We start from the raw sequence: 18,115 nt of genomic DNA, 5'->3' as shown, positions 1-18,115 counted from the left end.
TTATTAAATTATTATTTTTATGTTTTATTAAATTAATTAGTTTTTTAGTAATTTTTTAAAATTTAATAACTTATAAAAACGCTTTTTTATTTGAAAGTAACCCAAATAGAGGATTATAGTGTTTTTCCTATGATCACGAATAAGGAACTAAATGAAACTTCAACGGCGCAAACTCTTGTTAATTCATTAGGAGAATGATGTCATCGTTCAATAAATGACAAAGCTGGTTTATCAAGGATATGCAACAATTTTCTTTTTAAATCTCAACATCGTAGTTGTTATTAATAATAGTAGTAACAATATTTAATAAATATTAATAATATTACTTTTATTAATATTTATTAATAAATATTACGAAGGTTTTTAAAAATTTTACTTTAAATTTAAACTGTTCAAAACGTAACCTGAATTTTTTTGTCGCCTAAAGTCCATGTTACTGAAAAGCGTCACTCATAAGAAGGTTAATAGAACTAAATGTTTATTTTATATTTAAGTGTTGCGTCAGCCTAGAGCCTACAAGTTAAATTAATTTTTCTGAAAAGTGTTTTGGATGTAATTATATTTAAATCGACACTCTTGGTCCCCTTGGTCCTAAAATCTGATCGTCTTTTCTTTCTGTGAAATGCTTTTTCCCGTAAATTGACAACTTAATGTTTACTTCACAAGTACACACTGTTGTAAAAAGTTAGGTTAGGTGTATTACGAATTGTATACAGAGATGGGCAGTCACGCGTAAAAAAAACTCAGAACTCTGTGCACTTTTCTTTTAATACAGATCATAACAGTCTTTATTTAATATGCAAGACACTAAAACACATTCGATAAATAAAATACGTCTAATTGATTTAAATTAGACACAGAAATTGTTGTTGAGGACGCGGAATGTAAAACTCGGGACCTAATAGGGAAAATTAAGTTTTAAGGTTATGTTTACTTGAAAATCGTCGTTCATAACAGTGACGTCATGGTTTCACTATACATGATGGGAGGTTCAAGGCTAATGCACAATAGTGTCCTAGAATCATAATAAAAGAGTTAAGAAAGGATATTAATATATCTTTGTCCTTCTCTAATTTGCTCTTCCACTATTCTGCTTTGGTGTTAAAATAAGAGAAATTAAATGTCAAGATGCTATTAAAGGCACTTATTGTTGTATTATAGTGAACAATCGATTTCTCAGTCAATATCAAGTTTTTTAAAACTGCCCTCAACACCAAAAACTTCACCAGCATTTTTAGACTTTCCAGGCCGAAGATTTTCATTGACACGTCCACTTTTTTCGTCTTCAATAAACCAATCACGAAATTCTGTCAAGAGTTTCATGCGATCATCATAAAATTTTGACAATGGTCCCGCCTTTCCACCGGCTTCATTCGGCAATATCTCCAGTGGAATATATTCCTCGAGACTCTCCTTTGTGGTGTGAAGGTGTAACTAAAAAAGAATTCAGATAGAATATTGATTATATAGGTAACTGCTTTTATGCTGTTCTTCCGGTTTGCACACTTTTCTGAAAACCGAAGAATTTCTCTTACAAACTTATTAGTTTGTGGCTAACATTATACACTCAGATGCTTTAATGCTTTCCTTCCGGTTTGACTTAATTTTAAAATCATGTCACTTCTATCAAATATTTTTAGTTCGTGACATACGAATGTCCATTCATTTGTCATGAACTGTCATGAACTACCATAAACTAACAGCATTTTTATAGAAGTGCCACGACTTTTGAAAACGTTGTCAATCCGAAAGAACAGCATTAATGCATTTGACTGTACACAACTTTGCCATGAACTAACAACATTATGATAGAAAGGCTACGCTGTTTAAAGACGTGTACACACTGGAAGGACAGCATATAAGCAGTTACCTGTATTCAAATTCTACAATTGAAAGAAGCCGTGATTCTAAATAATTACCAAAGTCCATTTTCTCCAGTACTCACCATGTCCAAAAGTTCCTTTTTCATAAATGGCCTGCAAATCATCATCATCAGATCGAAAATCGGCGAAACATTCATGACATGAATCTCTTTGAGTCGAACTGGAAGGGCGTCCTGAAGATAGAGGAGCGATTTTTTCGCCACTGAAGGATTCATTCGACTGACGTGACCCATTTGTGAGCCGTGCATATCTATAAGAATCACGTGACCCTTTACAGTGCCCTCAGTCCACAACCATATATCCAGCATCATATTGTAGGCCTTCTCGGTCTCGGGATGCACAAAGTGAGATGGTTCGTAGTCAATCAATCTTGAGTAAATTATGTTGTAGCCCTTCTTGGATAGTCCCTTCAACGGCATATATACTCTATTAACAAGGAAAAATTAAATATTTTAGAACCTGTACTCAAAAGTAAATTATGAGATATTAACAAGCGTTGTAGATTAAATTGACACCAAAAAGGATTAAAATAATCCATTTTGGTGTTATTTTTTACTATGACTGAAATTTTACTTCAAATCAAAACTAAGTCAACGATTACTAACTAACTTAGTTACAAACTAACAAACTAACTACCTTACTAATTACTTTACTAACTTACTAGATAAATAACTTACAAACTTAATTGCTAATTAACTTACTAACTTACATACTTACGTTACTTACTAACTTAGTTATTAACTAACTAACTTACTAACTAACTTACTAACTTACTCACTTACTAACTTACTAACAAACTCACTAACTTACAAACTTAATTACTAATTATTTTACTAACTAACTTACAAGCTTAACTACTAATTAACTTACTAACTTAATAACTTAATAACTTACTAATTTACTAACTTACTAACTTACTAACTTAATAACATCCTAACTTACTAACTTACTAAGTAACTTTCTAACTAACTTACAAACTTAATTACTAAATAACTTACTAACTAACTTAGTTATTAACTAATTTTCTAACAAACTTACAAACTTAATTACTAATTGACTTACTAACTAATTTTTTAACTAACTTACAAACTAACTTACTTACTTAACTTAGTTATTAACTAACTTACTAACTAACTTACTTACTTAACTTAGTTATTAACTAACTTTCTAACAAACTTACAAACTTAATTACTAATCAACTTACTAACTAACTTACAAACTTAACTACAAATTAACATACTAACTTATTAACTTAATAACTTACTAACTTAATATCATCCTAACTTACTAACTTAATAACATCCTAACTTACTAACTTACTAACTTAATAACATTCTAACTTACTGACTTACTAAGTAATTCTCTAACTAACTTACAAACATCATTACTAATTAACTTACTAACTAATTTTTTAACTAACTTACTAACTAACTTACTTACTTAACTTAGTTATCAACTAACTTACTTACTTAACTTAGTTATTAACTAACTTACTAACTAACTTACAAACTTAACTACTAATTAACTTACTAACTTACTAACTTATTAACTTATTGAGTTATTAACTTACTAACTAACCTACAATGTAACTTTCTAAGTTACTAACTAATTAACTTAGTTAATAACACACTAACTTACTAACTTGTATAGCCAAGATTGAAAGCTTAAGACGGGTGGTATAAACAAATAAATAAAAATTAATAAATAGTTAGTTATTGAGTTAGTTAGTAAGTTAGTAAGCTATTTAGTTAGTTATAAAGTTAGTCAATTAGTAAGTCACTTAGTAAGTTAGAAAGTTAGTTTGTTAATAAGTTAGTTAGTAAGTTAGCTTCATTTTTGACGGAACCATAAAACATTGAAAATTGGTAAATTTCTTTAGAAGTGACAAACTTTTATTAATTACATTAAAATAGGGTAAGAATTCCTGAAGTGGGCCCCTAAATTTTTTTGGGTCTATGAATTTTTCTCATTTTTATACGTTTCGATAGCCTATGATGGTATAATTAAAATTTGTAAATAGTTTTCTGATATTCGAATATTTGCAAAAGTCATTAATGTTCAAAGTTCTTTGTAGCGTTTTAGTAAATAACCAATTAATCGCGATCCAATTAATGAACCGATTTTAATAAAACCTGAAAGAGTGTTTAATGAGGAATTGTACTTTAGATAAATGATAAAAGTTTTAATTAAAAATAGGATTTGTTTAAATAAATTAACTTCATAATTTTTTAGGTTAAAAAAATATGTTTTTCATCTTTTTTTTATTTTTTTTAATAATCAAAGAAAGAATACTTTTAAGATTTCTTTTCAACAATAAAAAAGTGTGATTTTCTATTTCTTTAGAAAATATAATATTTTTAATATTAAAAATTAAAAATTAATTAATTAATTAATTAATTAAAAATTATTTATTTTTAATATTTTTAGTTACAAAAATTTTTTGAAAAGTAAAAGAGATTTAAAAAAATGAATTCAATTTCGAATTTCATAATCGTTTTAAACGTTCAAATGAACGAAATTAATTTATTTCTTCTTCAAATTAAATTTTTATTTCTATAATTTTGCAACATGAAAAACATTAATTATATAAAGTTTCCAAATCTAAAATTTCAGTTTATAATCTTTATTATAATCAGTATTAAAAATATTTTTAATGAAATATATTTCGTTCATATTAGAATATTCTACACTTTTTGATCATTTTAGTTTTGTTTTGCGTTTTTCTCTAAAATAATAAGATATACAAAAATTTTATTTTTTATAAAAGTAAAAAGATCCTGTGATGTAGTACAGATAAAAAATTATCAAAGGGCCAAAACACAAACGGCTGTTCAAATCTTTAGTTTTACTTTCCTGCTTTACTTATTTACTTAAAAAAACTAAGTATTATCATTTAAATAATGTAATAAATTATTATAAGTTATTATAATTTAATAAAATATTGTGAGAAAGAATACTTACGCAATATCGAGTTGTTTTCGAAGTGACGGGGAATTAAGAACGTCTCTGTTTGAAAAAAATTCAGGCACGTGTGTTCTCATTGTAAAATAATTGTCAATTGTTCTTTTCGATGGTTCTATTAAATAATAATTACTATGCAAAATTAGTATTAAATCGATGTCAGCAATTTTTGGCAAATGCGGTTGCTTTTTGCACCATTCCCTCAATATTTCAAGATCCGATTCTTTTAATTCAGGATTTTTTTTAAATTCCTCCTCGACTGTGATCATTTTTGTTGAACTCATGGTTTTTGTATTATTAACTCAAACCGAATTTTGTTAATTTACTTGTTTAACTTATATTTATTTATCTTTATTATTTATTAAATTATTTTTTATGCTTTATTAAATGAATTAATTTTTTATTTATTTATTTTTTTTATTCATTAAATTTTTTTATGCTTTATTAAATTAATAAGTTTGTTAGTAATTTTTTTAAAATTTAATAACTTAAAAAAAAGCTGTTTTATCTAAAAAATCTCCCACATAGATGATTAGTGTTTTTGCCATGATCACTAATAAGGAACTAAATGAAACTTCAACGGCAATCTCTTGTTTATGCATCATGGAGCATGATGTCATCATTCTATAATGACAAAGCTGGTTTATCAAGGATATGCAACAATTCTTTTTTTTTCTTTAAATCTTGAGATTTAAACATCGTATTTTGAATAATTCTCATGTGGACGAAAATTTTGATCATAGGTTACAGATGAATAACTTAAAAATCATTTTTCAAAACGTAATTATATTTCCTTTCTGTCATTTATACAGCTGTTATGTATTCAATTTTTATACATGAGAAAATGGACAAGAAAATTTACAAAATGGTAAATAATATTAAAATTTCAGTTAATATTGAATATTAGTTGTTAATTAAAAATTAGATTAAATAATATAATATTTTAATTCTATTACAAACTTTCCAAAACATAACCTCTATATTTTTTTGCCGCCTAAAGTCTATTTTACCGAAAAGCGTCACTTATTCGGTTAATAAAACTAAATTTAATTTAAATTATTTATTCAAGTGTTGCGTTAGCCTACAAGTTTAATTAATTTTTCTGAAAAGTATTTTCGATCTAATATTTGTAAATTTTAATCGATAGCTAGTGATTTGAAGCTACCTTCAGCGCCAAAGAGATCGGTAGCGTTTTTCGCTTTTCCAACGCGTTTAGATTCATTCACACGTCCATGCAATTCGTCGTGCGCAAACCAATAGCGAAATTCCTCCAATTCCTTGATACTATTTTGTCGAAATCCCTCCACAGGACCTGCCTTACCGCCTGATTCATTTGGCAAAATTTCCATGGGAAATAGTTTTTTAAATGTGTCGATTGCCGTATGAAAATGTAACTGAAAATTTATTTAGTTCAATTATTTTTTTTTTCAGTTATTATTTTTGCAAAAATATAAGTCGGTTCAATTTTAATGTTTAGAAATAAGAAAGTGGACATGTACGAATATAGTTATGGTTATAGTTACTATACCATGTCTATTAATTCCTTCCTCATAAATGGTTTTGTCATTGCAAACAGCATATCGACTGCGGCTACTGAATTAATAAAATGTATGGCCTTTAAACGAACTGGAAATGCATCTTGAAGATAGCAGAGAAATTTTTTGAAAATTATAGGACTCGTTCTTGTCACGTGACCAATACTTATTCCCTTTACGTCAATAACCAAAACATGACCAAGCATTGTTCCATGCGTTTGCAACCACAAATCAAATATCATTACGTGAAGTTTCATCGTGTGCAAATGGACATACTTTGTGACGTCGCTGTCCATTAATTTCCAAAACAAAACACTGTAACCCTCATTTGTCTTTCCCTTTAGAGGTGTAGTGAAACTGTAAATGATAATAATTCAAATTCATTTCGAATATGATTAATATTAATTGGAATATCGATCGATATCTTCTACTTTTTTTATTAAGTGGTTATATCCACTTAGAATTTAATTATTTTCATAAATAATACAAATTTCACAAAAGAGTTCAACTATTTACAAATTTTTTATAAATTAGTGAAGAAAGAGAGTGTAGTTAAAGTAAAGTGACTGTGAAGAAAGAGAAGTTTAAGTAAAGTGACTGTGAAGAAAGAGTGAAGTGATATAACAAAGAAATGATAGTAAAGTGACAGTGAAGAAAGATGAAGTGAAATAACAGTGCAATGAAGGTAAAATGTCAGTGAAGAAAGAGTGAAGTTAAAGTAAAGTGACAGTGAAGAAAGAGTGAAGTGAAATGACAAAGAAATGATATTAAAGTGACAGTGAAGAAAGAGTGAAGAGAATTTGAAAATAAAGTTATAGTGAAGAAACATGAAGTGAAATAACAGTGAAATGAAAGTAAAGTGACAATGAAGAAATAGTGAAATGACAGTGAAGTGAAAGTAGAGTGACAATGAAGAAAGAGTGAAGTTAAAGTAAAGTGATAATGAAGAAAGAGTAGTGAAGTTAAAATAAAGTGACAGTGAAGAAAGAGTGAAGAGAATTTGAAAATAAAGTGATAGTGAAGAAAGATGAAGTGAAATAACAGTGAAATGAAAGTAAAGTGACAGTGAAGAAAGAGTGACGTTAAAGTAAAGTGACAGTGAAGAAAAAGTGAAATGAAAGTAAAGTGACAATGAAGAAAGAGTGAAATGAAAGTAAAGTGATAGTGAAGAAAGATGAAGTGAAATAACAGTAAAATGAAAGTAAAGTGATAGTGAAGAAAGAGTGAAGTTAAAGTAAAGTGACAATGAAGAAAGAGTGCAGAGAAATTGAAAATAAAGTGATAGTGAAGAAAGATGATGTGAAATATCAGTGAAATGAAAGTAAAGTGACAATGAAGAAAGAGTGAAATGACAGTGAAATAAAAGTAGAGTGACAGTGAAGAAAGAGTGAAGTTAAAGTAAAGTGACAATGAAGAAAGAGTTGCGAAGTTAAAGTAAAGTGACAGTGAGGAAAGGGTGAAGTTAAAGTAAAGTGACAGTGAAGAAAGAGTGAAGTGTAAGTGAAATGACAAAGAAATTATAGCAAAGTGACAGTGAACCTGTACCTTTCTTCACAGCAGGTCACATATAAATGTTAAATTATTAATTGATATTAAATTTCTTTTATAGAATATAAATTTTAATTATACATACGCGACTTCCAATGCGGTTCGCAATTCCGGCGACTGTGTCAAATCCCTGCTCGTGAAAAATTCCGGTAAATGTGTCCTCAACGTAAAATAAGTTTCAATATTCGTCTTTGTTGGTTCCATCAGGTAATAATTGCTATGTAGGAAAAGAATTAAATCCGTGTCAGTGACTTTCGGCAAGTGCGGTTGTTTTTCACACCATTCACGTAGCATTTGCAGATCCGATTCTTTAAGATCGGGATTCTTTTTAAACTCCTCGTCCACATTGATATACTTCAGAACCATGACTATTCGAAAATTTAGTTCCTTTCAATTCAATTTTAGTAAAGTATTTGATAAATATTAAAGGGGGTAAAATTTCTCTGCTTATTCTGTACCACTATTTTCTTTTTGTTCTATGTTATATATATTATATTATGTATTATTATATTATATATTATATTTCTTTTTGTAAAAATATCTTTTAACAATATATAAATCAAATATACCGCCGTATATTCCGTACAGGGGAAAAAAATTATGAAAGTAAAGATATAAAGAAATAAAGATGTAAAGTTGGGGAAAAATATTTACTGTACTGTAAAAGAGTGAAATGATGACTGTTGTCGCAAACTATCGTTTATCTAAGCTACATACTAAGTAATCAAAATTGTCGTGACTTTGATTTTTAAGAATGACAAAGCTATATTAATGGTAAATTATAGAATTGTTTTTATTTTTCACAAACATCTTACAAATGCTGTTTCCTTGAAGGAAACGTATAATAACACTGCCTTAGAAAACAATCTTTAAAAATAAAAAAATGCTACAAAGTATATGATTTTTTTAGAAAAATACCTAGAAATTAGAATTTTAGGTCACGCCTTTTTTACAAGACACGCTCATTTCGGCACTAGATTCATAGTGGGGGAACAAAGAGGACTCACATTTTTCTAATTCTAATTGATTCTTTCTCTCCTTAATAAAAAAAAATTCGATAGCTTCTACCTTATTGGCCAGAAGTATTTTTTTAAAAATTCTTTTTAAAGAACTTTTTTTCTTTCTTTGATTTTCATTAACTTAAAATATTAACGTTAGACTTAACATTTAACGTTAACCATTATACTCTTTGGTGTTAAGTTTACAATTTGGCTAAATTGACAAAGAAGAATTACAAAAATTGCGTTAATGATAGATTGAGACAGCAGAATTTTTCGCCACCATGTCTAAAAAATCTTAATATTGTCAAAAGCAACAATATACTTTCAGTATAGTTTAAAGTTTAAACATTTAGTAATTTAAAGAAAGGAGAGGGAGAAAAAGGTGGACAACTCGAATATTTTCGCCCATAAATAATAATATTTTCTAAGAAAGTAGAATTTTCGTGAAATGGTATAAATAAAATATTATTTTTGTGTTAAAATACTGATAAACATATGTTTATGAATTGAAAATTTAATCTATGTCGAGCTTTTTAAAACTGCCCTCAGCGCCAAAGAGGTCAGTGGCATTTTTTGCCTTTCCTGGACGCAGTGTCTCTTGAACACGAGCCGTTTTTTCGTCTTGCTCAAACCAATCGCTGTAATCGTCCAGTTCCTTTTTTCTCGCATCATGAAATTCACTCAAGGGTCCTGCCTTTCCACCGGCCTCGTTAGGTAATATGTCCAGGTCAATGTGTTTCGCTAATGAAGTATTATTGGTGTGAACGTGCAACTAAAAGAAAAAAAATTGTATACCTTATTTTAATTGAATTTTTCATCTTGAATTTCAATTTTACAGGTAAAGAAGTTAAAATATTGGTAAAATATTTTGCTTGATCGATTTTATATTTATAGGCTTCGCACTCGTCTACTAAAACCTACTATTTACTACTTTTTTTAGGTTATGCTACTATTTAGGTACTTTTTTAGATTTCAGCCACTATAAAAGCTATTATTTCGGTTTTTTTTTGAGAATTTACACTACTTTAAATTCGCTAATACTAGAAATCAAAAAACTATTCTCGGAAATTATAATCAAATTCTTTAAAACGGTTCAATTATTTTCAAAAAATATTCGAACTTTAATTATTTTCACATTATTTTCAATATCTAGTATTTTCATAAAATTTCACGAAAGAATTCTATTATTTAAAAAAAATTGATAAAATTCATCAAAATTTCAATTATTTTCATAAATAATAAAAACTCATTGAAGAATTTCAATTATTTTAAATACTATTTTAAATTAATTAATGAAAAAATTCAATTATTTTCAAAAATAAATTATTTCCACAAGAATTCAATTATTTAGAACAATGTTTATAAAATTCTTATAAAAATTTCAATTATATTAAAAAAAAAAAAATTTTCAAAGAAGTTCAATTATATTAAAAAATAATATAATTCATCGCAGAATTTCAATTATTTTTAATACAATTTGACAGGAATTGCTCCAAAAATGTAATGATTCTTAAAAATTTAATTGCATTTTCTCGAAAAAATCAATTATTTAACAACATTTTTATAAAATTTTTCATAATAATTAAATGACTTTCATTAATAACAACACTTTTCGTTGAAATTCAATTTTTAAAAAAAAAATTTTTGATAAAACTATAAGCAAGAATTCAATTATTTTTAAAAATAACAAAATTTTTCACAAAAATTCAATTTTAATATAATTTTTTTGCAATAATACGATTATTTTAAAAAATAACAAAAATTTTTCACGGAAATTCAATTATTTTGAGGCATTTTAATAAAATTTTATGCAAAATTCAATAATTTTCATAAATAACAAATATTCATAACAAAAATTGAATTATTTTTAAAAGTATAATAAATTGTTTCTTTGAAATTCAATTATTTTAAAAAATTCTAAAAAAAATCGTTCCCAAGAATACAATTATTTTCATAAATAATAAAATGTTTTTTAGGAATTCAATTATTTAAGAAAAACACAATTTTTCACAGAAATTCAATTCTTTTGAAGAAGAAAAATGTAATTATTCTTCAAAATTTAATTTCAATTCCTCACAAAAATCAATTATTTAAAAGAATGTTTTTTTAAAATTCTCTAGAAGAATTCAATATTATTTAAAGAAATATTAGAATTTTTCACAGGAATCCAATTATTTTCAAATATTGTAATAAAATTATTCCAAAGAAATCAATTACTTTAAATACAATTTTAATTAATTTTTTGAAATAATTCAATTATTCTTTTAGATTTTAATAAAATTCTTTCCGAAAATTCAATTATTTACATAAATAATTCTTCGAAAGAATTCAATTATTAAAGATAAATAACAAAATTATTCCCGAAAATTCAATTATTTTGTGGCATTTTAATAAATTTTTTACAAAATTCAATTATTTTCATAAATGACAATATTCATCTCAAGAATTCAATTATTTGTAAAAGTAATAAATTTCTTCTTGGAAATTCAATTATTTTAAAAAATTCTAATAAAATCGTTCGTAAGAATTCAATTCTTTTCATGAATAATAAAAATTTCTCAGAAATTGAATTATTTAAATTAGAATTTGCATAAAGTTAGTAAAAAAAAAATCAATTTTTTAAAAATTTTTCTAAAATTCTTCGCAAGAATTAAATTATTTTAAAGGACAGAGATATATTTGTGTCCTTTTCCATCGCATACGTTTCGTTATTGCGAAAGACTTTCGCAAAACTATTATATACTTTCGGTCTTAATACCGATAAAAGAAAGATACTGTAGAGACACCATTATAGAGAACGGGGAAGCACAGAAAACATTAAGCCCTATTCACAATGGATTCTTGCACGTGAATAGTATTTTTTTTTTTTGGTAACTCCCCAACCTTGCAGATTGTTGACAAAAAGTTTTTCATTTAACACAGTTGGGCAGTTGACATTATAGAATTATAAAATTATAATTATAGAAATTTTAAGGATTATAAAATTATAATTATAGAAATTATAAGAATTATAAAATTATAGATCTAATTATCCAATTATAGAAATATTTTACATACCACTTCAGTTAATTCCTTCTTCATCAATGGCCTTATCATTTGAAGTATAACGTCCATTGCGGCATTAGAATTCATAAAGTGCAATCCCTTTAGACGCACTGGAAGGGCATCCTGAAGGTAGACCATAAACTTTTTTGACGTCAAGGGACTTAATCGAGCGCAATGTCCCAAGGAGATGCCAGCCATGTCGGCCAATAAAACATGTCCACTGGTTGTGCCTTCCGAATGTAGCCAAACGTCGAAAATCATTGAGTAATATTTTAAAATGTCAATATGCACAAAATGCGATGGATCCGAATCGATTAGTTTCCAAAAAATTATTTTATGACCGTCCTTGGTTTTTCCCTTCAATTGTGTCGTGACACTTTTACAGAAATAAAAAAGAAATTCATATATAATTATACAGATTTATGAAATAATTTGTAAAATCTTTTTCCCCATTTTGAATTTTTTAAATCCGACTTGAAACTAACGTTCAAGTCGGATTTAAAAAATTCAAAATGGCGGATCCAAAATGGGGAATTATTTTTACAAATTGACCGCATATTCGCTTAAAACTTATCAATTGGGGGTTTTTTAAGTCACTGAACATGAATTTCAAGTCGGATTTTAAAAATTCAAAATGGCGGATCAAAAATGGGGAAAAGAATTTTATAAATTGACAATTTTTTATTAAAACTTGTCAATTGGGGGTTTTTTAAGTCACTGAACGTGAATTTCAGGTCAGATTTTAAAAATTCAAAATGGCGGATCCAATATGGAGGATATTTTTTTTTTAAATTGTTGCAAATCGTTTGAAATTTATAACTCTGGGGTTTTTTGGGGTCACTGAGTAGAAATCAAATGTCAAATTCAAAAAAAAATACTAATTTACCAGACTTTAAACAAATAACTTTTTATGAAATTAAAAAAAAAAAGTTGAACTTGAATAGAAAAAAAAGATGATCACTTACGCAACATTTGATATTTTCTGAAGTTCCTTGGACGTTTTAAATCGTCTGTTGGAAAAAAATTCCGGCACGTGTGTTCTCACTGTATAATAACAATCAATCGTTGTCTTCGTTGGTTCCATTAAATAATAATTACTATGCAAAAACAATGCTAAATCGATATCAGGAATTTTTGGTAAATGCGGCTGTTTATCGTTCCATTCCCTCAACAATTGAATTTCATTGTCTTTCAATTCGGGATTTTTTTTTAATTCCTCCTCGTATGTTATAAATTTTGCCATTATTTTGATAAATGTCTGTAAAAATGAAAAAAAATGTTTCTTTTTATTAAAATAGTTCGAATGTTTCCAAAAAAAACTTAATTTTACACAAATATTTGTCGATTTTTGTGGCATTGTGTCCAAGGCCACAAAATCGACAAATATTATTTGTAAAATAGGTACGTAATCAACTTTTTTTTTCTTTTTTTTTATTATTATTTTAAACTAAGAGTGTAATTTAAAAATTCTATTTCTCATGAGCGCTGAGAAAAAACTGCAAAACTATTGAAGATAATAATGTTCTCGCGTGTTAGAATCGCGTGCGCCAATATCATTTCACAGTGCATTGTCAATTGACTATTAGGTGAATGTTAAATGGCGTAATTAATTTATAAGTAACATTAGATTGCACAACTTTATTATAAATATCGTATATTATAAAATAAAATAAGTGAGGTAAAAATTTAATACTATAATTATTTTTTAAAAAAAACCACATCTTTTCAATTTTACTTTTTTAGAAAAAAAATAATAATAATAGTAACAATAATTTTTTAATAAAATTAAAATTTAGATTTTTAGTCGTTTACAAAATTGTTCGATAAAAAAATCTAAGTCAAAATAAATAGAAAAAAAAGAAAAAGAAAAGAAAAAAAGGAAAAAAAAATAGAAAAAAAAGTAGAAAAAAATGTTATGAAAAAAATATATATTGAAGGGTACATTAGAAAGTGCATGAACAGAATACTAGTTTTCTTCGCGAGACCAGTTTTCAACGGAAATATGAAAAATTTCTTGTGTGAGGGAATTTTTTTTAAAATTTTTTTTTTATTTTTTATAATGCAGACGGCATTGATCATGGACGTGAACAGGACAGGCGGACCACCCCGACCTCGAGCGATCATGTCCCGATCACCTAAACCGACCGCCCTCTCATCCATCATACCTCCGCGGTTTGTGTCACGTTCCTCAAGTATCTCATCTTTTATTCACTTTTCTTTTTTCTTTTTTCATTCTTTTTTTACTTCTTTGCTTCTTTCGATTCTCTTTTCTTTTACGATTTTTACTTTCATAAATGTTTTTTTCTTTAATATTCAGTTTGATTTTTATTTTTTTCAATTCAATAATAAATTAATAATAATAATACAGGCTTCGCATTTATCTATACTAAAACTATTTTCAATATCTAGTATATTTTCATAAAATTTCGCAAAAAAATTCAATTATTTAAAAAAAAAAATTATAAAATTCATTGAAAATTCAATTATTTAAAGGGAAATTTATAAAATTCATTAAAAATTCAATTATTTAAAAGAAAATTTATAAAATTCATTCAAAATTCAATTATTAAAAAAAAAAATTTATAAAATTCATTCAAAATTCAATTATTTAAAAGAAAATTTATAAAATTCATTCAAAATTCAATTATTAAAAAAAAAAATTTATAAAATTCATTCAAAATTCAATTATATAAAAGAAAATTTATAAAATTCATTCAAAATTCAATTATTAAAAAAAAAATTTATAAAATTCATTCAAAATTCAATTATTTTTATAAACAATAAAAGTTCCACAAGAATTCAATTAATATAGAATAGCATAATGAACAAAAAATTACGAAAAAATCAATTATTTAACAAAATTTTTAAACAATTCTTCACAATAATTCAATTACTTTCACTAATAATAACATTTTTCATGGAAATACATTTTTTAAATAAATTTTTAATAAAATTCTAAGCAAGAACTCAATTATTTTCATAAATAATAAAACTCATCGAAGAATTTCAATTATTTTTAATAATTTTTAATTAATTAATCGAAAAATTCTATTACTTACACAAATGAAGTTTTCCACAATAATTCAATTATTCAAAATAAAATTTTCATATTATTTATTATATTCCGAAAAAATTAATTATTTAAAATAATGTTTATAAAATTTTTATGAAAAATTCAATTATATTTTCAAAAATAACAAAATTTTTCACAGAAATTCAATTCTTTTTATAAACAGTTTATTCAAATTTTTCGCAATAATTCAAATATTTTCAAAAATAATAAAATTCTTCTCAGAAATTTAATTATAATTGAAAATTTTAATAAAATTCTTTGCTACTATTTAATTATTATCATAAATAATAAAATTCGTCGAAGGATTTCAATTATTTTTAAAAAAATTTAAATAACATCTTCTGAAAGAAATCAATTATTTCAAATACAACTTTAATTAAATTTTTTAAAATAATTGAATTATTCTTTCAGATTTTAATAAAATTCAATTTTAATAGAATTTAATTATTTACATAAATATTTCTTGAAAGAATTCAATTATTAAAGATAAATAACAAAATTATTCCTGAAAATTCAATTATTTTGAAGCATTTAAATAAAATTCTTTGCAAAATTCAATTATTTTCATAAATAGCAAAATTCATTTCAAGAATTCAATTTTTTTCATAAAAAATAAATTACTTCTTGTAAATTTAATTATTTTAAAAAATTCTAATAAAATCGTTTGCAAGAATTGAATTTTTTTTAAAGTAATAAATTTCTTTTTGGAAATTCAATTATTTTCAAAAATTCTAATAAAATCGTTCGCAAGAATACAATAATTATAGTAAATTGCTTTATAGGAATTCAATTATTTTCTAAAAAATTTAATAAAATTCTTATCAACTATTCAATTATTTTCATAAATAATAAAATTTATCGAAGGATTTTAATTATTTTTAATACAATTTTACAGAAATTGCGAAAAAAATGTAATTATTCTTAAAAATGTAATTTCAATTTCTCGAGAAAATTATAAATATTTAAAAAATTGTTTTTTTTTAAATTCTTCGGAAGAATTCAATTATTTACATAAATATTTGAATTGAAATAATTCAATAATTTTTTAAATAATTCAATTATTCTTTTAGATTTTAATAAAATTTTTCCCAAGAATTCAATTATTTACATAAATAATTCTTTAAAAGAATTCAATTATTAAAGATAAATAACAAAATTATTTCCGAAAATTCAATTATTTTGAGGCATTTAATAAAATTCTTTGCAAAATTTAATTATTTTTATAAATAACAATATTCATCACAAGAATTGAATTATTTTTAAAAGTAATAAATTTATTCTTGGAAATTCAATTATTTAAAAAATTTCTAATAAAATCGTTCGCAAGAATTCAATTATTTTCATAAATAATAAAATGCTTTTAAATAAAATTTAAAAATCAGCGAATTTAAAATCTTGCAAGTGCGAGGAATCGAACCCCGGACGTTAAAATTGCAGTGCATGTAATTTTCCTCTCGACCATAGTGACCCAAGGTTCATTTATCTTTTACCCTTCTTTTTAAGATTTTAAGTTTGACAAATTGAAAGTTTTCTAAATTAAACTAATAGTAAAAATGCAAAAAAATTGGATAAAATATTATTAAAGTCAGAAAAATAGAGAAAAAAATATTTTAAATATATTTTAAGTAGAATTTTTTTTTTTTTTTTTAAAGAGATGGGTCTAGTCGACATACACAGTGCAAGGGACAGATAGTCATCGACCGTTTGCTACAGCCCGACTCGTCGCGACCGTAGAGGCGATAATAACACGTTTTATTCTTGACCAATATTAATAATCCACCATTGACACTTATAATTTATATGTTGAACGGTCGTTCAATAGCTTTCATTCTAACGAAAAACATATTCACCTGGACAGTATCAGCTTAATTGATAATCCCTTCTGAATAAACTAATTTACTTGAGCAATACGTTATTAAACAAACCTTGATTTTCTCTATTTTAAATCTTTGTCAGATACTGGAGATTTTTTTTTAACTAATAAAATATTTTTTAATTCTCTACCAAAAATATGTAACTTTATTTATTTTATTACTTACTTGTTAATTTTTTTCATTCAAATACAGAACATTTTTCTTTTAAATTTTTTACTTTTTATATTTAAATATTTAATATTAATATTATAAATAATAATAATAATTATTATTATTAATATTAATATTTTTTTTTATTTTATTATTTTTTTATATTTATATTTATTTTTTAATTAAAAACAATCAAAAAACGGTTTTAACAAAAAGTATCATAAAAAGTTTTAATATATTTTAATTAAATTGATAATTAATTAATTAATTAATTAATTTTTAATTAAATTAATATTCAATTTAATAAAATAAAATTCAGATTTTTGTTAAAATTCATTTTTTGACAATTGAAAATTACTTGCGAAAAAATCAGGTGAGAAAATTTATAGCCGCACCGGGATTCGAACCAACCACCATTAGAAAGTGAGAGTATTAATGCTAATTGATGCCTTACGCACTACAACCATCAAAGCATTTTTACGAAAAAAAAAATATGAAACTGAATTAAAAACAATAATTTTTATTGAAATATTGTATTCAATTTTTTCGAACCAACTTTTTCGTGTGTAATATTTTCAAAATACCAAACAATAATTTTTTAAAAAAATATCAAAAAAAAACTTGTAAGTAAATGAAAATCAAAGTTTTTTGTAATTGTAATTAATCCGTTTAGAGTCAATTAGCACTTTTTCTTTTTCTTTTCTTATTCGTTTTTTTTTCTATGAAATAAAAATTAAAACACATTTATGAGTATACCTGTGAATAAAAAAAGACGTTATTATGCAGCTCGTTCTTCAAAACTGAATAAATAAATTAAAATAGACTTTACATTAAACAAGCGTTAGAGCAAAAAACTGTTGAGTCATGACAGTAGGAGGATATTCGACTTCTAATGACAACGGTAATGACTAATTACCTTTTGAACTGCATGTGAACTTTAATTAAGTAACTGTATTCAATTATATAATAACACAAGTCAATTATTACATCATATTTTTCCATTAATGAAAAATCATATAACAACTTTTCTTTAATAAAAAAGAAA

The 18,115-nt window shown here is 25.1% G+C and overlaps 3 protein-coding genes across 5 annotated transcripts; all 3 read right to left on the bottom strand.

Moving 5' to 3' along the window:
- Positions 1 to 409: 409 nt before the first annotated feature.
- On the bottom strand, positions 410 to 5,387 carry LOC122502265 (alpha-tocopherol transfer protein-like). The gene is made up of 3 exons (XM_043612216.1): positions 4,845 to 5,387; positions 1,946 to 2,309; positions 410 to 1,434 (listed from the first exon to the last, which is right to left on the bottom strand). Exons 1-3 carry the CDS (start codon positions 5,126 to 5,128, stop codon positions 1,177 to 1,179), a joined length of 906 nt encoding a protein of 301 aa, XP_043468151.1. The 5' UTR covers positions 5,129 to 5,387; the 3' UTR covers positions 410 to 1,176.
- A 278-nt stretch (positions 5,388 to 5,665) lies between these two features.
- On the bottom strand, positions 5,666 to 8,600 carry LOC122502255 (alpha-tocopherol transfer protein-like). The gene is made up of 3 exons (XM_043612201.1): positions 8,013 to 8,600; positions 6,373 to 6,736; positions 5,666 to 6,238 (listed from the first exon to the last, which is right to left on the bottom strand). The coding sequence occupies exons 1-3, from the start codon at positions 8,291 to 8,293 to the stop codon at positions 5,981 to 5,983; spliced, it is 903 nt and encodes a 300-aa protein (XP_043468136.1). The 5' UTR covers positions 8,294 to 8,600; the 3' UTR covers positions 5,666 to 5,980.
- Positions 8,601 to 8,707: 107 nt separating this feature from the next.
- On the bottom strand, positions 8,708 to 17,857 carry LOC122502259 (alpha-tocopherol transfer protein-like). 3 transcript variants are annotated; one of them, XM_043612207.1, is made up of 4 exons: positions 17,827 to 17,857; positions 12,939 to 13,231; positions 11,986 to 12,349; positions 8,708 to 9,700 (listed from the first exon to the last, which is right to left on the bottom strand). In XM_043612207.1, the coding sequence occupies exons 2-4, from the start codon at positions 13,214 to 13,216 to the stop codon at positions 9,443 to 9,445; spliced, it is 900 nt and encodes a 299-aa protein (XP_043468142.1). In that variant the 5' UTR covers positions 13,217 to 13,231; positions 17,827 to 17,857; the 3' UTR covers positions 8,708 to 9,442. The 3 variants fall into 3 exon arrangements, with proteins under 3 accessions (XP_043468142.1, XP_043468143.1, XP_043468141.1); XM_043612208.1 differs by lacking the exon at positions 17,827 to 17,857 and adding an exon at positions 13,379 to 13,398; XM_043612206.1 differs by lacking the exon at positions 17,827 to 17,857 and having other exon boundaries at positions 12,939 to 13,358.
- Positions 17,858 to 18,115: the final 258 nt, after the last annotated feature.

The sequence above is a fragment of the Leptopilina heterotoma genome, unplaced genomic scaffold, assembly GCF_015476425.1.
Source record: "Leptopilina heterotoma isolate Lh14 unplaced genomic scaffold, ASM1547642v1 Lhet_224, whole genome shotgun sequence".
NCBI classification, from domain to species: Eukaryota; Metazoa; Arthropoda; class Insecta; order Hymenoptera; family Figitidae; genus Leptopilina; species Leptopilina heterotoma.
The sequence above is the reverse complement of the archived record's forward strand: the minus strand, read 5'-3'. Positions and strand labels throughout refer to the sequence as shown.